This window comes from Ranitomeya variabilis, chromosome 5 (assembly GCF_051348905.1).
Source record: "Ranitomeya variabilis isolate aRanVar5 chromosome 5, aRanVar5.hap1, whole genome shotgun sequence".
NCBI classification, from domain to species: domain Eukaryota; kingdom Metazoa; phylum Chordata; class Amphibia; order Anura; family Dendrobatidae; genus Ranitomeya; species Ranitomeya variabilis.
Window position 1 is genome coordinate 517,253,682 of NC_135236.1, and position 18,544 is coordinate 517,272,225.

At 42.6% G+C, this 18,544-nt stretch overlaps 1 protein-coding gene across 1 annotated transcript in view; it reads left to right on the forward strand.

Moving 5' to 3' along the window:
- Positions 1 to 11,062, forward strand: part of STK10 (serine/threonine kinase 10) — a 134,166-nt gene extending 123,104 nt beyond the window's left edge. Inside the window, exon 19 of the mRNA XM_077265783.1 lies at positions 10,240 to 11,062. Within this exon, the coding sequence (XP_077121898.1) occupies positions 10,240 to 10,377 (138 nt within the window). The 3' untranslated portion in view covers positions 10,378 to 11,062. The remainder of the gene's footprint in view (positions 1 to 10,239) is intronic.
- The last annotated feature ends 7,482 nt before the right edge of the window (positions 11,063 to 18,544 follow it).

The window sequence follows — 18,544 nt, forward strand, 5'->3', positions numbered from 1 at the left end:
CTGATTGCCCCATTCTGGCCAAAAAGAGCAAGGTTTTCCTGGCTAAGGATACTATCGATAGCAGACCCGTGGGTTCTACCGGATATGCCAGACCTTCTACATCAAGGTCCAATCTTCCACCCACAGGAGTCGAACCTCCATTTGACAGCCTGGTTTTTGAACGGGGACTATTAAGACAAAGAGGTTTCTCAGATAACTTAGTGGCTACACTCTTAAAAAGTAGAAAGCCCATCACCACTAAAATTTACGGGAAGACATGGAGGAAATTCCTATCTGTCTCCAAGGTAAAGATCCAGGACAGGCCTTCAATTCCTAAAATTCTGGAGTTCCTACAAAAAGGTCTGGAGCAGGGGCTGGCAGTCAGTACCCTGAAGGTACAAATAGCAGCGTTAGGAGCCTTATATAACCAAAACATTGCTGCTAACCCATGGGTAATAAGATTTATTAAGGCGGTTACAAGATCAAAACCCTTAGTTATTCAAAAAACACCCTCATGGGACCTAAATTTAGTCCTTTCAGCATTAACGGGCCCTCCATTTGAACCTATACAAACGATTTCCATAAAAACATTATCACTTAAAACTATTCTCTTAGTAGCTCTAACATCGGCGCGCCGAATAAGTGACAGCCAAGCCCTTTCCTCTAATCCACCTTTCACTAAAATCTTGGATGAGAGTCATTCTTAGACCCGACCCAGCCTATTTGCCAAAAATGGCATCAAAATTTCATAGGTCACAGGAGGTATCCCTACCATCCTTCTGTCCAGACCCGAAAAACGAGAAAGAGCTAAACTTCCATAATCTAGACGTTAGAAGATGCCTAGTCCAATACTTAGATTCCACCAGGGAGTATAGGAAGGAAGGCTCTTTGTTTGTCTGTTTTCAGGGTCCCAGAAAAGGATTCCGGGCATCCAAGGGAACTTTAGCCAGGTGGATTAAGGAGGCAATAGCCTTGGCATATTCATCTTCGGGGAATACAATCCCGGATGGTATAAAAGCGCATTCCACAAGAGCAGTAGCTACCTCATGGGCTGAGAGGTCAGAGGTATCAATAGAGCAAATCTGTAAGGCGGCCACCTGGTCATCACCATCAACCTTTTTTAGGCACTATAGACTTAATCTAGCCTCTGTATCTGACTTAACCTTCGGACGAAGGGTCCTTGAGGCGGTGGTCCCTCCCTAAGCTTAATCTCTGCAATTCTCTCCGTAGTGCTGTCATGGGAGACCGAGAAAGTCATAGTTACTCACCGTTAACGGTGTTTCTCGGAGCCCATGACAGCACCTGCTTATTCCCTCCCATCACGAGTGCGGTGAGCACCTTTTTAAATATAATTTATATAATTTATATGATGTATATACTATACGTTTAGGCACGGGGTTCCTCTATTAAGAAATGTTATAAAATAATGTTCTCTCTGTTGCAACTAACCTGGAGGTCCTCTGATGCTCTGTAAACCAACTGATGCGAGGGAGAGGTACCGCCCTTTTATCTGTAGGTTTCCTGTCCCTGAAGGGCGGATCCCCTCTCTCCGTAGTGCTGTCATGGGCTCCGAGAAACACCGTTAACGGTGAGTAACTATGACTTTTCACGGCTCCGCGTTATAAACTTCTGTGAAGCACTTGGGGGTTCAAAGTGCTCACCACATATCTAGATAAGTTCCTTGGGGGGTCTAGTTTCCAAAATGGGGTCACTTGTGGGGGGTTTCTACTGTTTAGGCACATCAGTGGCTCTGCAAATGTAATGTGACGCCCGCAGACCACTCCATCAAAGTCTGCATTTCAAAACGTCACTACTTCCCTTCCGAGCCTCGACTTGTGCCCAAACAGTGGTTTACCCCCACATATGGGGTATCAGTGTACTCAGGAGAAACTGGACAACTGTTGGGGTCAAATTTCTCCTGTTACCCTTGGGAAATTTTAAAAATTCTGGGCTAAAAAAATATTTTTGAGGAAAGAAAACACATTTATTATTTTCACGGCTCTGCGTTATAAACTTCTGTGAAGCACTTGGGGGTTCAAAGTGCTCACCACACATCTAGATTAGATCCTTGGGAGGTCTAGTTTCCAAAATGGGGTCACTTGTGGGGGAGCTCTAATGTTTAGGCACACAGGGGCTCTCCAAACGCGACATGGTGTCCGCTAATGATTGGAGCTAATTTTCCATTCAAAAAGTCAAATGGCGCGCCTTCCCTTCCGAGCCTTGCCGTGCACCCAAACAGTGGTTTACCCCCACATATGAGGTATCGGAGTACTCAGGAGAAATTGCCCAACAAATTTTAGGATCCATTTTATCCTGTTGCCCATGTGAAAATGAAAAAATTGAGGCTAAAAGAAATTTTGTGTGAAAAAAAAAAAAAGTACTTTTTCATTTTTACGGATCAATTTGTGAAGCACCTGAGGGTTTAAAGTGCTCACTATGCTTCTAGATAAGTTCCTTGGGGGGTCTAGTTTCCAAAATGGGGTCACCTGTGGGGGAGCTCCAATGTTTAGGCACACGGGGGCTCTCCAAACGCGACATGGTGTCCGCTAAAGATTGGAGCCAATTTTTCATTCAAAAAGTCAAATGGCGCTCCTTCCCTTCCGAGCCCTGCCGTGCGCCCAAATAGTGGTTTACCCCCACATGTGAGGTATCAGCGTACTCAGGACAAATTGGACAACAACGTTCGTGGTCCAGTTTCTCCTTTTACCCTTGGGAAAATAAGAAAATTGTTGCTAAAAGATCATTTTTGTGACTAAAAAGTTAAATGTTCATTTTTTCCTTCCATGTTGCTTCTGCTGCTGTAAAACACCTGAAGGGTTAATAACTACTTGAATGTGGTTTTGAGCACCTTGAGGGGTGCAGTTTTTAGAATGGTGTCACTTTTGGGCATTTTCTCTCATATAGAACCCTGAAACTGACTTCAAATGTGAGGTGGTCCCTAAAAAAATGGTTTTGTAAATTTTGTTGTAAAAATGAGAAATCGTTGGTCAAATTTTAACCCTTATAACTTCCTAGCAAAAAAAAAATTTGTTTCCAAAATTGTGCTGATGTAAAGTAGACATGTGGGAAATGTTATTTATTAACTATTTTGTGTGACATAACTCTCTGGTTTAACGGAATAAAAATTCAAAATTTGAAAATTGCGAAACTTTCAACATTTTCACCAAATTTCCGATTTTTTTTTTAGAAATAAACGCAAAAATTATCGGCCTAAATTTACCACTAACATGAAGCCCAATATGTCACGAAAAAACAATCTCAGAATTGGCTAGGATCCGTTGAAGCGTTCCTGAGTTATTACCTCATAAAGGGACACTGGTCAGAATTGCAAAAAATGGCCAGGTCATTAAGGCCAAAATAGGCTGGGTCATGAAGGGGTTAAAGATGCACTCCTCCTCCCGTTAAAATATGTATCCTCTTATTATATTATAATCATATAATATAGCATTGTGGACTCACAATTGCTCATTATTCCTTTCTACCCAGCTAATTAATCTCCATTAGCTCTGTCATCATGTGGTTTAAAAAATGAGTAGCTGAATCCTTGTAAGCTCTATATAGAATCAGGAGGTCAATTTTCCCTGCATAAATCATAAGTCACCGCAAAAGTCCCAGGCAGAGGGAGGAACGGGAGTAGATGGGTCAGGAGTTGAAGAGGGGAATGATAAATGCAGGGAGGAGAGTTTGTCTGTTTTTACATAAAGCAGAGAAAATTGAATAATTTGCTGGGTAGAAAGGCAAAATGAGCAATTGTAAGTACACAGTGCTATATAATATGATAAATGCAATATATTGAGGCTAAAAATTTTGATGGGAGGAGGAGGAGTGCTTGATTAAATGGCATGCATCACCTCCAGCAAATTACAGTGGGTACGGAAAGTATTCAGACCCCTTTAAATGTTTCACTTTGTTTAATTGCAGCCGTTTGGTAAATTCAAAAAAAATTATTTGTTTTCTCATTAATGTACACTCTGCACCCCATCTTGACTAAAAAAAACACAGTAACGTGGAAATTTTTGCAAATTTATTAAAAAAGGAAATCCGAAATATAACATGGTAATAAGTAATCAGACCCTCATATTTAAGTCTCATGCTGTCCATTTCCTTGTGATCCTTCTTGAGATGGTTCTACTCTGTCATTGGAGACCAGCTGTGTTTAATTAAACTGATAGGACTTGATGTGGAAAGGCACACACCTGTCTATATAAGACCTCACAGCTCACAGTGCATGTCAGCCCAAATGAGAATCATGAGGTCAAAGGAACTGGCCAAGCAGCTCAGAGACAGAATTGTGGCAAGGCACAGATCTGGCCAAGGTTACAACAGAATTTCTGCAGTACTCAATGTTCCTAAGAGCACAGTGTCCTCCATAATCCTTAAATGGAAGAAGTTTGGGACCACCAGAAGACTTCCTAGACCTGGCCGTCCAGCCAAACTGCGCAATCGTGGGAGAAGAGCCTTGGTGAGAGAGGTAAAGAAGAACCCCAAGATCACTGTGGCTGAGCCCCAGAGATGCAGTAGGGAGATGGGAGAAAGCTCCACAAAGTCAACTATCACTGCAGCCCTCCACCATTCGGGCCTTTATGGCAGAGCGGCCAAACTGAAGCCTCTCCTCAGGGCAAGACATATGAAAGCCCAAATAGTTTGCTAAAAAAACACATGAAGGACTCCCAGACTATGAGAAATAAGATTCTCTGGTCTGATGAGATGAAGATGGACCTTTTTGATAATTTTAAGCGGTATGTGTGGAGAAAACCAGTCACTGCTCATCACCAGCCCAATACAATCCCAACAGTGAAACATGGTGGTGGCAGCATCATGCTATGGAGGTGTTTTTCAGTTGCAGGGACAGGATGACTGGTTGCCATTGAAGGAAACATGAGTGCGGCCATGTACAGAGATATCCTGGATGAAAACCTCTTCCAGAGTGCTCCGGACCTCAGACTTGGCCGAAGGTTCACCTTCCAACAAGACAATGACCCTAAGCACACAGCTAAAATAACAAAGAAGTGGCTTCAGAACAACTCTGTGACCATTCATGACTGGCCCAGAGAGAGCCGTGACCTAAACCCAATTAAGCATCTCTGGAGAGACCTGAAAGTGACTGTCCACCAACGTTCACCATCCATCCTGACGGAACTGGAGAGGATCTGCAAGGAAGAATGGCAGAGGATCCCCAAATCTAGGTGTGAAAAACTTGTTACATCATTCCCAAGAAGACTCATGGCTGTACTAGCTCAAAAGGGTGCTTCTACTCAATACTGAGCAAAGGGTCTGAATAATTATGACCATGTGATATTTCAGTTTTTATTTTTTAATAAATTTGCAAAAATTAGTACTTTTATGTTTTTCCGGTCAAGATGGAGTGCAGAGTGTACATTAACCCCTTAGTGACAGAGCCAAATTTTTGAAATCTGACCAGTGTCACTTTATGTGGTAATAACTCTGCAACGCTTCAACAAATCCCAGTGATTTTGAGACTGTTTTTTCATGACACATTATACTTTATGATAATAGTAAAGCTAGGTCAATATGTTTTGTGTTTATTTATAAAAAGTATCAAAAATTTTAGTAAAATGTTAAAAAATTTGCACTTCTCTTAATTTGAATGATTATCTCTTAAATCCAGATGGTCACACCACAGCGAACCATTAATAAATAACATTTCCCACGTGTCGGCTTTATATCAGCACCATTTGTAAAATGTTATTTTGTTTTGTTAGCATTTTATGAGGTTTAAAAATGTAGCATCAATTTTTCATATTTTCAAGGAAATTTACACAATTTTTTTTTTAAGGACTTATCCATGTTTGAAGTGACTTTAGGGGTCCTATATATTAGAAAACCCCCCAAAAGTGGTACCATTTTAAAAACAGCACCCCCTGACATATTGAAAACTGCAGTCAGTTAGTTTGTTAACCATTCAGGTGCTTTACAGGAATTAATGCAGAGTGGCATGACAGAAATGACAATGTGTATTTTTACCACCTAAATGCCTCTAACTTCTGAACAGATTACTACAGCAGTCAGACTCTAAGGGTACCGTCACACAGTGAAATTTCCATCGCTACGACGGTACGATTCATGACGTTCTAGCGATATCGTTACGATATCGCAGTGTCTGACACACAGCAGCGATCAGGGATCCTGCTGAGAATCGTACGTCGTAGCAGATCGTTTGGAACTTTCTTTCGTCGCTTGATCACCCGCTGACATCGCTGGATCGTTGTGTGTGACAGCGATCCAGCGATGTGTTCGCTTGTAACCAGGGTAAACATCGGGTAACTAAGCGCAGGGCCGCGCTTAGTAACCCGATGTTTACCCTGGTTACAAGCGTAAACGTAAAAAAAACAAACCGTACATACTTACATTCCGGTGTCTGTCCTCCGGCGTCTCAGCTTTTCTGCACTGTGAGCGCCTGCCGGCCGGAAAGCGAGCACAGCGGTGACGTCACCGCTCTGCTTTCCGGCTATGGCGCTTACACAGTGGAGAGAAGCAGAACGCCGGGGGACAGACACCGGAATGTAAGTATGTACTGTTTGGTTTTTTTACGTTTACGCTTGTAACCAGGGTAAACATCGGGTTACTAAGCGCGGCCCTGCGCTTAGTAACCCGATGTTTACCCTGGTTACCCGGGGACTTCGGCATCGCTCCAGCGCCGTGATTGCAAAGTGTGACCGCAGTCTACGACGCTGGAGCGATAATCATACGATCGCTGCGACGTCACGAATCGTGCCGTCGCAGCGATGGAAATTTCACTGTGTGACAGTACCCTAAGGCCGCTATTTGGTCATGATGAACTGACATGGCAAACATCAGGACCACACAATCATGATCTGAGGGCACCAATTGGGATAAAGAGGAAGCCCCCACACTCTGTTAACCATTTATAATGATGTAGTCACTATTGACAGCAGCATCTAAGGGGTTAAAAAGATTTGGAAGGTGCAAACACTGATCATGGCTGATACAGCAAGTTGTCAGCTATAGTGCACAACTGACAGATGCTAGATTGTCACCTGTACGGGGAGGCTATTCTCTTATATCTCAGGTCAGTTAAAAGACGTATTGGCTGTCATTAAGGGGTTAATGAGAAAAAAATGAACTTTTTTGAATTTACCAAATGGCTGCTAAGAGTGAAAAATGTAAAGGGGTCTGAATACTTTCCGTACCCCCACTGTATATCTTCTGTATCTCACTGCATTTTCGCTATCTCTTTGCAAGGAAAACTACCGCATATAGATGTGTAATTAACAAAGCAATACTTTTGTCAGGCTGTATAATTACTATTCACTAAATTTAAGAGTGTTTTGCATTTTTATCATACCGCTGCCACCTAGTGGAACCAAATAGTACTTTATTATCCAAAATGAATAAATCCTCATACAAAACGTTTGAAGGCCACAAAGATACCATAATGTGGAAAAGCTGTAGGTAGATGAACAAAAAAATGCTGTAAAGAAAAAATGTTAACATAGAAGTGTTAATAGTTTGTCAAACAGCATAAATTCTTCTAGGAATACTTGCACACAGATTTTGATGAAACATGGCGGGGGATGTTCCAAACCTTTTGGAGAAATAACCACAGATATTGTGTGGGCAATGGCTTAGGCAAATTCTTCTCTCTTCATGCAATCCCTCACCGACTCGATGACGTTGAGATCAGTGGTCTGTGGGGCCTAGCATCACTTCCAGGACTCCTTTTTGTTATGCGGAACATAGCTTTTAACCCCTTAATGACCGCCGGTTCACATTAAAACGGCAGCCGCTAAGGGGCTTTATTCACTCATCCCCGTTTTGATGGTAAATAAGTGTATAGTGCCCCACAGAGTTGGAAAATCTCTGGGGTTTAGTCTTTTCCAGGGTCTCAGCTACCCCTGATGGCTATTGGGGCTGGTTTTTCCGGTCCCTAATCACATGATCGTTATTCAAAGAATAATAGCAATCACCTAAAAAAAAAAAAAAAAGTGTGATCCAATTTTAAAAATCCTCTGTCTCCTCAGACATAATATAACCTGTCAGAGGAGAGAGAAATGATGTCCCCAGGACCCCACAGTACCTTAGTACCAGATCTGCGATGCCCTGGCCCCCCTCCTCCAAAATGGCGGGTACATGCGCAGTGCGCCTGCCGAGACCTCTCTGTGATGGGGCCTATTACAATCACAATGATCAAAAGCCCAATAATTGGTAATTAGGACGGCACTTGGGCTGAGCCTCGCTTTGCCATTCAAATATTACTCCTTCCTTTGTCCAAAGACAATTTTTTGACTACATGTGAGGTATTGCTGCTCTCATAAGTGGTAACAAACTGTGGGGTCCACTTTTTGGTGTTGCCTCTTTTAAAAGTGAAAAAATTAGATCTAAAGCAGCGTTTTAGAGGTAAAATTTAATCTTATTATTTTTTCATGCCACTTTGCATTCACTCCTGTGTAGGACCTGAAGGGTTTACAAATTTTCTGATAACAGTTTTGAAGTGTTTTGGGGGGTGCGGTTTTTAAAATGGTATCACTTTTGGGGAGCATGTGAAGGGGGGGGCATGTGTCTGCCAGCAGCACAGCGGGGGCATGTGTCTGCCAGCAGCACAGCGGGGGCATGTGTCTGCCAGCAGCACAGCGGGGGCATGTGTCTGCCAGCAGCACAGCGGGGGCATGTGTCTGCCAGCAGCACAGCGGGGGCATGTGTCTGCCAGCAGCACAGCGGGGGCATGTGTCTGCCAGCAGCACAGCCGGGGCATATAGTGACTCAGGGGGGCATGTATCTGCCAGCAGCACAAGGGGGGCATATAGTGACCCGGGGGGATGTGTCTGCCAGCACAGGGGGGCATATAGTGACCACCAAAGGGGGGCATGTGTCTGCCAGCAGCACAGGGGGGCATATAGTGACCCAGGGGGCATGTGCCTGCCAGCAGCACAAGGGGACATAATGTGACCCGGGGGGCATGTGCCTGCCAGCAGCACAGGGGGCATGTAGTGACCCGGGGTGGGGGGGAGAGCATGTGTCTGCCAGCAGCACAGGGGGGCATACAGTGACCAGGGGGGCTTGTGCCTGACAGCAGCATAGGGGGGCATGTGCCAGCACAAGGATGGGGGTTGTATAGATACCAGGTTGAGGGACATATGATTTGTAAGACGGACACTGGCATTATGAGACAGACCCCCATTTAAGGCTAGGTTCACATTGCGTTAACAGCAGCCCGTTGAACACATGCGTTAAATGGCTGCTGTTAACGCAAGTGCCAATTTGTCATCGCGCTAGCAGTGACGGACTTGGAAACGCTGCAGCCCGCATCTCAGGGTCCGTCACTCAATGACGGCACATAGCTAGCGCGCACCCATTGTGGGCGTGTGCTAGCGATGCGTCTGTCATAGGAATTAATGGCAGCGTTAACGGACTACGTTACACCACGTTATGCCGCGGTGTAACGTAGTCCGTCTATCGGACGCCAATAACGCAGTGTGAACCTGGCCTAACATAAAAAAATATTTTTTTCTTCACCAAATTTGGGGGTGCGTCTTATAATCAGTTGCATCTTATAAAGCGAAAAATACGGTATATCAAATTTTGACTCTTCAGTCCAGATAACCTGCTACTGGTTTTTGCACCCCAGTTGCTATGATTTTGTGCATAGTTGAGTTGCCTAACCTTGTTTCCATATCAAAGATATTGGTTTTGGCTCTAATTCTTACATGAAGCCAATGTCTGTAAGCAATATTTTCAGTGTAAAGAATGAGCCCTGAAAGTGAAGATATGATCACCACAGATCAGAGATTTCAACACGGAGTCTGCTTGGGAGTACATAAGGGACAGAAGGGTTTGCACAAGCTTACGTCAACAGATCTGTGGTTGGTTCTCCATTCACAGCTCTGCAGCGTCTCAGACGTTGCAGAGCTGTGATTCTGTGTCTAGGGTTAAAGTGCACACCCCGAGATAATACTTCAAAGAAATGCCTGGTTGGACTGCCAAGCAGAGATTTCACATAGTGCGTGCCAGAAGAAACAAATGTGATTTAGCTCTAAAATAGTGATACCACGCAAAACCTAAAGGAGCAGAAGAATCGGGGGAGCTCAGGGATTGTTACTTGGGATTTAACTCTATTTCTTTGAGCAAGTGACAGATCCTTTTTAAGTGAAGGACCCAGATGGCCTATCCACGTTGGATATGTGATAACTACAATACACTGGAATGCCCCTTTTTAACGATTATTATGCATTTATAGTTTATCACTTATGATAAGGTAAATTTATATTTGTGTTGCAACAGGCTCTGGAAGATGATCTAGAACAAAAGAAGCAGGAGCAGGAAATGTTCTTCCGGATGAGTGAGGAGGCAGAAGGACATAATGGATCAGCTCAGAAACCTGCCAAATTCTTTGCATACAGTTCAGCTGAAGCGTCCTAATAATCAGGAAGACCCAAGACTTTATCCTCCGTCACCAGAAAGATCTAGAAAAGGTTTTGTTACAATTTGCTGATGAACTGATCTGCACAGCAAGCAAAAAAATATGAAGGAACAACGAACACCCAGAACTTGTCAGAAAGCCGAGGGCATAGTGCTGTAGCCTGAGGTTTTTGGAACCAGCGATCATTGAAGTTCTGGAGAAGCCTTATCCATAATTACACACAAAAACCTGTCTTTACGCCCGTCATAAATAATTCCTTGTTATAAACGACGTGATGTCGTTCATATGCCAAATAATACATTAGCTTCCATATTTTACATCTATATTGGAGGAGCCGAGAAGTGATTTTGTGCCAATAATTTTCTTATGTATGGGACGTTGATATAGAGCTGCCGTACCCTTTACGTGGGCATATAGTAATGTTTAGAATTTTGTTTTTCGCTCTGTCACCATGCATCACCTTTTATGATTTCTTTTTGCCTGTAATTGTCTTCCGCCATGTTTGTATGGCTCCAGCTTAAACCTCTGGCACTTAGGTAAAATTCATTAAGCACTCACTTATTTGGCACATTACGGGATGTCACTGGACCGAGCCCTTCTAGCCACCCTTAGTGTAGCGCAGAGTTTACAGATGTTGCACACTCATGGGCATTCTAAAATATACATTGAATTAAAAAAAGAAAATTGATAGCTTTCCCAAAAACATTTCAGCACATGTTTACATACTAATGAAGAATTAATGACTATAGCACCGTGGAGTCCATGTGAGGAACGGGGAAAACGTATCCAAAGCCGTGCGAGAAAAGTGGAGCGCTAATCCATTGCAACTTGTCTTACTTTGTCAGATGTCTTTAGGAAAATGGAGGCAACAGTCAGATCCCTTATTACAGATACTGCTCCACGTTAGGCCACTTTCAGACGGCAGCGCTTTGTGAGCCCAAACAGAGCTAATATTTGTAAGAAATGCAATTTTTTTTCTTCGCAGGTTGCGTTCCTTGTTTGGACTTACAAATATTACCGCTGAATACTGCTGTGTGAAAGTGGTCTTTCTCTTGCACGAATATTGTAAAACCGGTTTTACATTTTTCAGGTGAAGCTTAAACAAAGGAGCTTTAAAAAGTTAGTTTGTTCACTTGAAAAATAAGTTTAGATATGATCCTCATAAACTGCACTAATATATTTATATTTCCAAAGTTGCCCTGATCTTCAGATATTTACTTCGGTCCAGGAATCAGACCGCTTAATTTTTTTGTTTGTGATTGACAGAGGAGAGCGGTTACTGTGTCGGTACTGAACCAGTCCTGTGAAGTGGGCTGGCTGACTGTCTCATTTGAATAGCCTACCCCTGTCATGGCTGATCCATAAACAGTGAGGAGGCTGGCTTGGCTATCGAACGGAGTCAGTCAGCCAGAACCCTTCAAAAGGACTGGCTTGGCTATCGAACGGAGTCAGTCAGCCAGACCCCTTCAAAAGGACTGGCTCTGTGCTAAGACAGGTAGTCAGCAAGTTTTTGCTTCCTCATCTGAGAGCAGACTGATGTAGGCAAAGAGAAGCTGAATCGATATCAATGTATCACTTAGGTTGCTGGGTGCAGTGGTTCTGACAATTGACATTCTTAGATTTATCAATACAGCAGAGCTGAGAAAGCTGTCCCCGCCCACAGCAAGCTGTCTATAGACAGTGAGCTGCTTATCACAGGAGGGGGCGGAGTCTGACGAGTACTATGCAGGTACTGCTGTAGCTTCTGTAGTCCCCACAATGATAATCACCAGCAGTGCTAAAACCTTCAGTGTAGGAAATCTGTGTTTTAACCCCTACCTCATGCTGTCCTCAGATTACATAGCAAAAACTTGCTGACAGATTCCTTTTAGAAACAATCCAGAAGCGGAACAGCTGGTAATATTGGAAAATTGTGACCGTATTGAAGATATATTAGGAGGTTTAATATATTTTTATGAGGAATTCCTCTAGATCTAATTTTATTTAAGTGGATAATCATGTAAGCAACGGCTATGCAACCAAGCCAAAAATAATCGAATATTGGGCTGTTGAAATATACATTGACACGGTAACAATATAACATATAGCTAGCTCCTTGTTAAGAATGTTCATGTTTTAACTATTTTGGACTTGAAGTAAATTTGGTGCACTTTTGCGTAGCAACTGATAAGATGTGACTGCTGGCCAGTCTTACAGTGGGCCTGATTTAACAAGCGGCACATTGAAAATATGGAAATATATAAGGTATTCTACCATTTTCAAATGGCCAATCGCTGCGCTACCTGGTTAAGTGTCCTGCCTGCTAATATTGTTTTCTGTCTGTAATTGTTACATTTGCTGTTAAGAATTGTGTTTGGCAGAGAAACATTTGCATAGAACAAAAAAATTAATCATCTTTTGGTAAATTGAGAACATACTTTGTGATACTTGAAAGTTGTGTATCTTAATCTCCTAGTCGCTGCCAACTTGTGCATATATTAATAAATAACATATTTTCTTCCTTAAAATGGTATTCCCAACCACAAGATGCTATCCCAATAAGTAGCAGGTGTAATAATAATATTCGCAAATAGCTCTAATTAAAACTGTAGTATAGTTCTTCTGATTGGCTAAGTCTTTCCTCATGTTCAGGCATTGCAGGAACTTGGGTATCCATGGTTACAACCTCTAGCAACTAGCTGTCACTATATCAGTGGTCGTAACCATGGATACTTAAGGTTGTACAAGGCCTGCACATGAGGATAAAGACAAAGCGAATCAGAAAAACTATACTACATTTCTAATTGGCGGTATTTGCTAATATTATTATTACACCTACTCCTTATTGGGATAGGAGCTTGGAGATGGGAATACCCCTTTTAATGCAAGCTTATTTTCATAGACAATGTTCTATATTATATGAATGCAAATTTGTATTTTCATAAGGGCTTTCTGCTGGGATGAAACACTGTAAAATGTAAATAAGATTCTAATATAGTAATGAGAATAAATAGTAACTAAAAAAGTGTAATTTTATGTCATTTGTTTGGTAAATTAACTATTCATTGGATAATGTACTTGGCATACAAACAGCCTGCTGAAAAGGTGAAGGCAGAAGGAACCTTGCCCCCTAATGCATTTCTCTTTGGAAAGAATCCTACAGTAATATATAAGTATTACACTATTTTTTTTCTTTTGTTTAATCTGTTAATAAAATATGGGGACTAGAAACCGTTTCTCAAAAAAGTGAACGTTTCAAGTATCCGAAGTATTCTTAACCACTTGGGGGCGAAAGCGAGTCAGGTCAAAAGCAGTGAAAAGACAAAAAAGCAATTCTTCCTCCTGAAACCCACCCTTATTATGATGTTACAGCAGGAGAATAATGTGCAAAGCGCTTGGAATGTGCATCTTTTGTGAACTGGGTGTGTTAATATTGGGGGTCATAGCATTTCATAGGGCTGAAACCTCATTACATGGTAAAATATGTTCTTCTAACCTTAAGTCTCGCTCTCAAGTGCCTAATTAACTCACATAAGAACACTTAATCTTTTGTATTCAATCCCTGTGGTCTCAACACAAATTAAAATGACTTCTCTGTAGGTTCTCCAACATAGTCGTATTGCAAGACAAAACCTCTAGTGTTGTGCGAGGGATATTTAGGTAGAAAAGCGTTTCATTAGTAATTAGCAGTAAAAGCTCCTTAAACCATTAACTTTATTATTTAAGTAGTCCGCATGAACATGAAAATGTAATTTAATGTTGTAAGAAATGGACATTTTCTTATTCAGTAAAAGGAATAAAGGGAATTGTCTCATTCAAGTTAAGGACTGTCACCAGGTCAAAAGTGGGCACTTTTCCGCTTATTTTATTACTACTGCTCTCCTGAGTACTGTTTTTTTATTTGTTTTTTTTTTGTTTGTTTTTTTAAATCCAACATACGGTTCCAGTTTTTATTTAATTTTAATCAGGACTGTGGAGTCGTTAAGCCAAGCCTCCTACTCCTCAATTTCCATGACTCCCGACTCCACCAAAATGGGCTCCGACTCCACGACTCCGACTCCACAGCCCTGCCACGGGCCAAACCTCTGACTCCGACTCCTCAATTTCCATGACACCGACTCCAACTCTGCCAAAATGGGCACATATCTCTGGAACCATATGGTGGATTTAAAAAGTACAAAAAGTGGATTATCAAGAGGAGCACCTGGAGTAAGATGGGAGACAAGGAAAAGGCCACCTTGGCCTGGTGACAGGTTCTCTTTACGCCTCAGCAGAACTATAAACTATTAATAAGTAATTAGTGGTGAGTGAATATACTCGTTACTCGTAATTTCTCGAGCATGCTCGGGGGTCCTCCGAATATTTTTTAGAGCTTGGAAATTTAGTTTTTCTTGCCGCAGCTGAATGAATTTACATCTGTTAGCCAGCATAAGTACATGTGAGGGTTGCCTGGTGTGATCGCTGATCTGACACAGTCTTTTAGTGTGTGACGGCTGCCAATCATAAAAATCCCCTCAAAAACCCACTATAAAATTAAATCAAACCCCCCATCATCACCCACTTAGTTAGGGAAAAATAATAAAATTTAAAAAAATGTATTTATTTCCATTTTCCCGTTAGGGTTGGGGCTAAAGTTAGGGTAAGGACTACAGTTAGGGTTGGGGCTAAAGTTAGGGTTTGGATTACATTTATGGTTGGAATTAGGGTTGGGATTAGGGTTAGGGGTTGGGTTAGGGTTGGGATTAGTGTTAGGGTTATGTCAGGGTTAGAGGTGTGGTTAGGGTTACCGTTGGGATTAGGGTTAGGGGTGTGTCAGGGTTAGGGGTGTGGTTAGGGTTACCGTTGGGATTAGGGTTAGGGGTGTGTTTGGGTTATGGTTTCAGTTAGAATTGGGGAGTTTCCACTGTTTAGGCACATCAGGGGCTCTCCAAACTCGACATGGCGTCCGATCTCCATTCCAGCCAGTTCTGCGTTGAAACAGTAAAGCTGTGCTCCTTCCCTTCCGAGCTCTCTCGTGCGCCCAAACAGGGGTTTACCCCAACATAGGGGTATCAGCGTACTCAGGACAAATTGGACAACAACTTTTGGGGTCCAATTTCTCCTGCTACCCTTGGGAAAATACAAAACCGGGGGCTAAAAAATTATGTGGGGAAATTTTTTTTTTTATTTTCACGACTTTGTTATAAACTGTAGTGAAACACTTGGGGGTTCAAAGTTCTCACAACACATCTAAATAAGTTCCTTGGAGGGTCTAGTTTCCATTATGGGGTCACTTGTGGGGGGTTTCTACTGTTTAGGTACATCAGGGGCTCTGCAAAAGCAGTATTACGCCTGCAGACCATTCCATCTAAGTCTGCATTCCAAACGGCGCTCCTTCCCTTCCAAGTTCTGCCATGCGCCCAAACAGTAGTTTTCTCCCACATATGTGCTCACCACACATCTAGATAAGTTTCTTAGGGGGTCTACTTTCCAAAATGGTGTCACTTGTGGGGGGTTTCAATGTTTAGGCACATCAGGGGCTCTCCAAACGTGACATGGCGTCCTATCTCAATTCCAGTCAATTTTGCATTGAAAAGTCAAATGGCGCTCCTTCCCTTCTGAGCTCTGCCATGTGCCCAAACAGTGGTTTACCCCCACATATGGGGTATCAGCATACTCAGAACAAATTGTACAACAACCTTTGGGGTCCAATTTCTCCTGTTACCCTTGGTAAAATAAAACAAATTGGAGCTAAACTAAATTTTTTGTGAAAAAAGTTAAATGTTCATTTTTATTTAAACATTCCAAAAATTCCTGTGAAACATCTGAAGGGTTAATAAACTTCTTGAACGTGGTTTTGAGCACCTTTGGAGGTGCATTTTTTAGAATGGTGTCACACTTGGGTATTTTCTATCATATAGACCCCTCAAAGTGACTTCAAATGTGATGTCCCCAAAAAAAAAAAAAAAAATTTTGTAAAAATGAGAAATTGCTGGTCAAATTTTAACCCATAACTCCCTAACAAAAAAAAAAAATTTTGGTTCCAAAATTGTGCTGATGTAAAGTAGACATGTGGGAAATATTACTTATTACCGTATATACTCGAGTATAAGCCGACCCGAGTATAAGCCGACCCCCCTAATTTTGCCACAAAAAACTGGGAAAACTTATTGACTAGAGTATAAGCCTAGGGTGGAAAATACAGCAGCTACCAGTGAATTTCAAAAATAAAAATAGATGCTCCATACCGTTCATTATTGCCCCAAAGGAGGTTCCATATAAAGCTGTGCCATATATAATGCTCCATACCGTTGATTATTGCCCCATAGATGCTCCTTATAAATCTGTGCCATATATAATGCTCTGCACCATTCATTATGGCCCCATAGATGCCCCATATACAATGCTCTGCACTGTTCATTATGGCCCCATAGATGCCCCATATACAATGCTCTGCACTGTTCATTATGGCCCCATAGATGCTCCTTATTAAGCTGTGCCTTATATGCTCTGCACTGTTCATTATGGCCCCATAGATGCTCCTTATTAAGCTGTGCCATATATACTCTGCACTGTTCATTGTTGCCCCATAGATGTGCCATATAAATCTGTGCCATATATAATGCTCTGCACCGTTGCCCCATAGATGTGCCATATAAATCTGTGCCATATATAGTGCTCTGCACCGTTGCCCCATAGATGTGCCATATAAATCTGTGCCATATATAATGCTCTGCACCGTTGCCCCATAGATGTGCCATATAAATCTGTGCCATATATAGTGCTCTGCACCGTTGCCCCATAGATGTGCCATATAAATCTGTGCCATATATAGTGCTCTGCACCGTTGCCCCATAGATGTGCCATATAAATCTGTGCCATATATATAATGCTCTGCACCGTTGCCCCATAGATGTGCCATATAAATCTGTGCCATATATATAATGCTCTGCACCGTTGCCCCATAGATACTCCATATAAATCTGTGCCATATATAACGCTGCTGCTGCAATAAAAAAAAAAAAACACATACTCGCCTCTCTCGCTTGCAGCTCCTCAGCGTCCCGTCCCGGCGTCTCTCTGCACTGACTGATCAGGCAGAGGGCGGCGCGCACACTATATGCGTCATCGCGCCCTCTGACCTGAACAGTCCGAGCCAGAGGACGGGAAGACAGAGCGGCGCCCGGCGGGTGGAACGTGGACAGGTGAATATAAAATACTCACCTAGTCCCGGCGCTCCTGGCGCTCCCTCTGCCTGTCACACTGTCTTCGGGTGCCGCAGCTCTTCCTCTGTCAGCGGTCACCGGCACCACTGATTAGAGAAATGAATATGCGGCTCCGCCCCTATGGGAGTGGAGTCCATAATCATTACTCTAATGAGCGGTCCCACGTGACCGCTGAACAGGGGAAGAGCTGCGGCACCCGAAGACAGTGTGACAGGCAGGGGGAGCGTCAGGATCGCCGGGACTAGGTGAGTATGCCTCAGCGCCCTCTCCCCCTCACCCGCCGACCGTGACTCGAGTATAAGCCGAGAGGGGCACTTTCAGCCCAAAAATTTGGGCTGAAAATCTCGGCTTATACTCGAGTATATACGGTAAGTATTTTGTGTGACATATCTCTGTGATTTAAGGGCATAAAAACTCAAAGTTGGAAAATTGCAAAATTTTCACTGAATTTCCATTTTTTTCACAAATAAACGCAGGTAATATCAAAGAAATTTTACCACTAACATGAAGTACAATATGTCACGAGAAAACAAGGTCAAAATCACTGGGATCCGTTGAAGCGTTCCAGAGTTATAACCTCATAAAGGGACAGTGGTCAGAATTGTAAAAATTGGCCCGGTCATTAACGTGAAAACCACCCTTGGGGGTAAAGGGGTTAAGATCCTTCTATACAGGCAAATTTTTTTTTTCCCAAAATCAGAACTGGTTGACGATATAGCAAGTTTATTGATGAATATAATAAACTATTATTGCAATTAAAGAAATTGATATGTGATATTCAGCTACAGGGACTCTACCATGCTACTCGAGCACACCCGAGATACTCTGATAGCACCCGAGGGTGCTCGGACAACACCTTCTCCGAGCACGTTCGCTCATCACTAGTGCATACTCTTCAGCTGATCTCACAGTAGTCTGACTTTGATGAATTGCCATGATTTTGCAGTGCTGTAATTGGTTGTGTGCTTTCTATAGAGGTGAA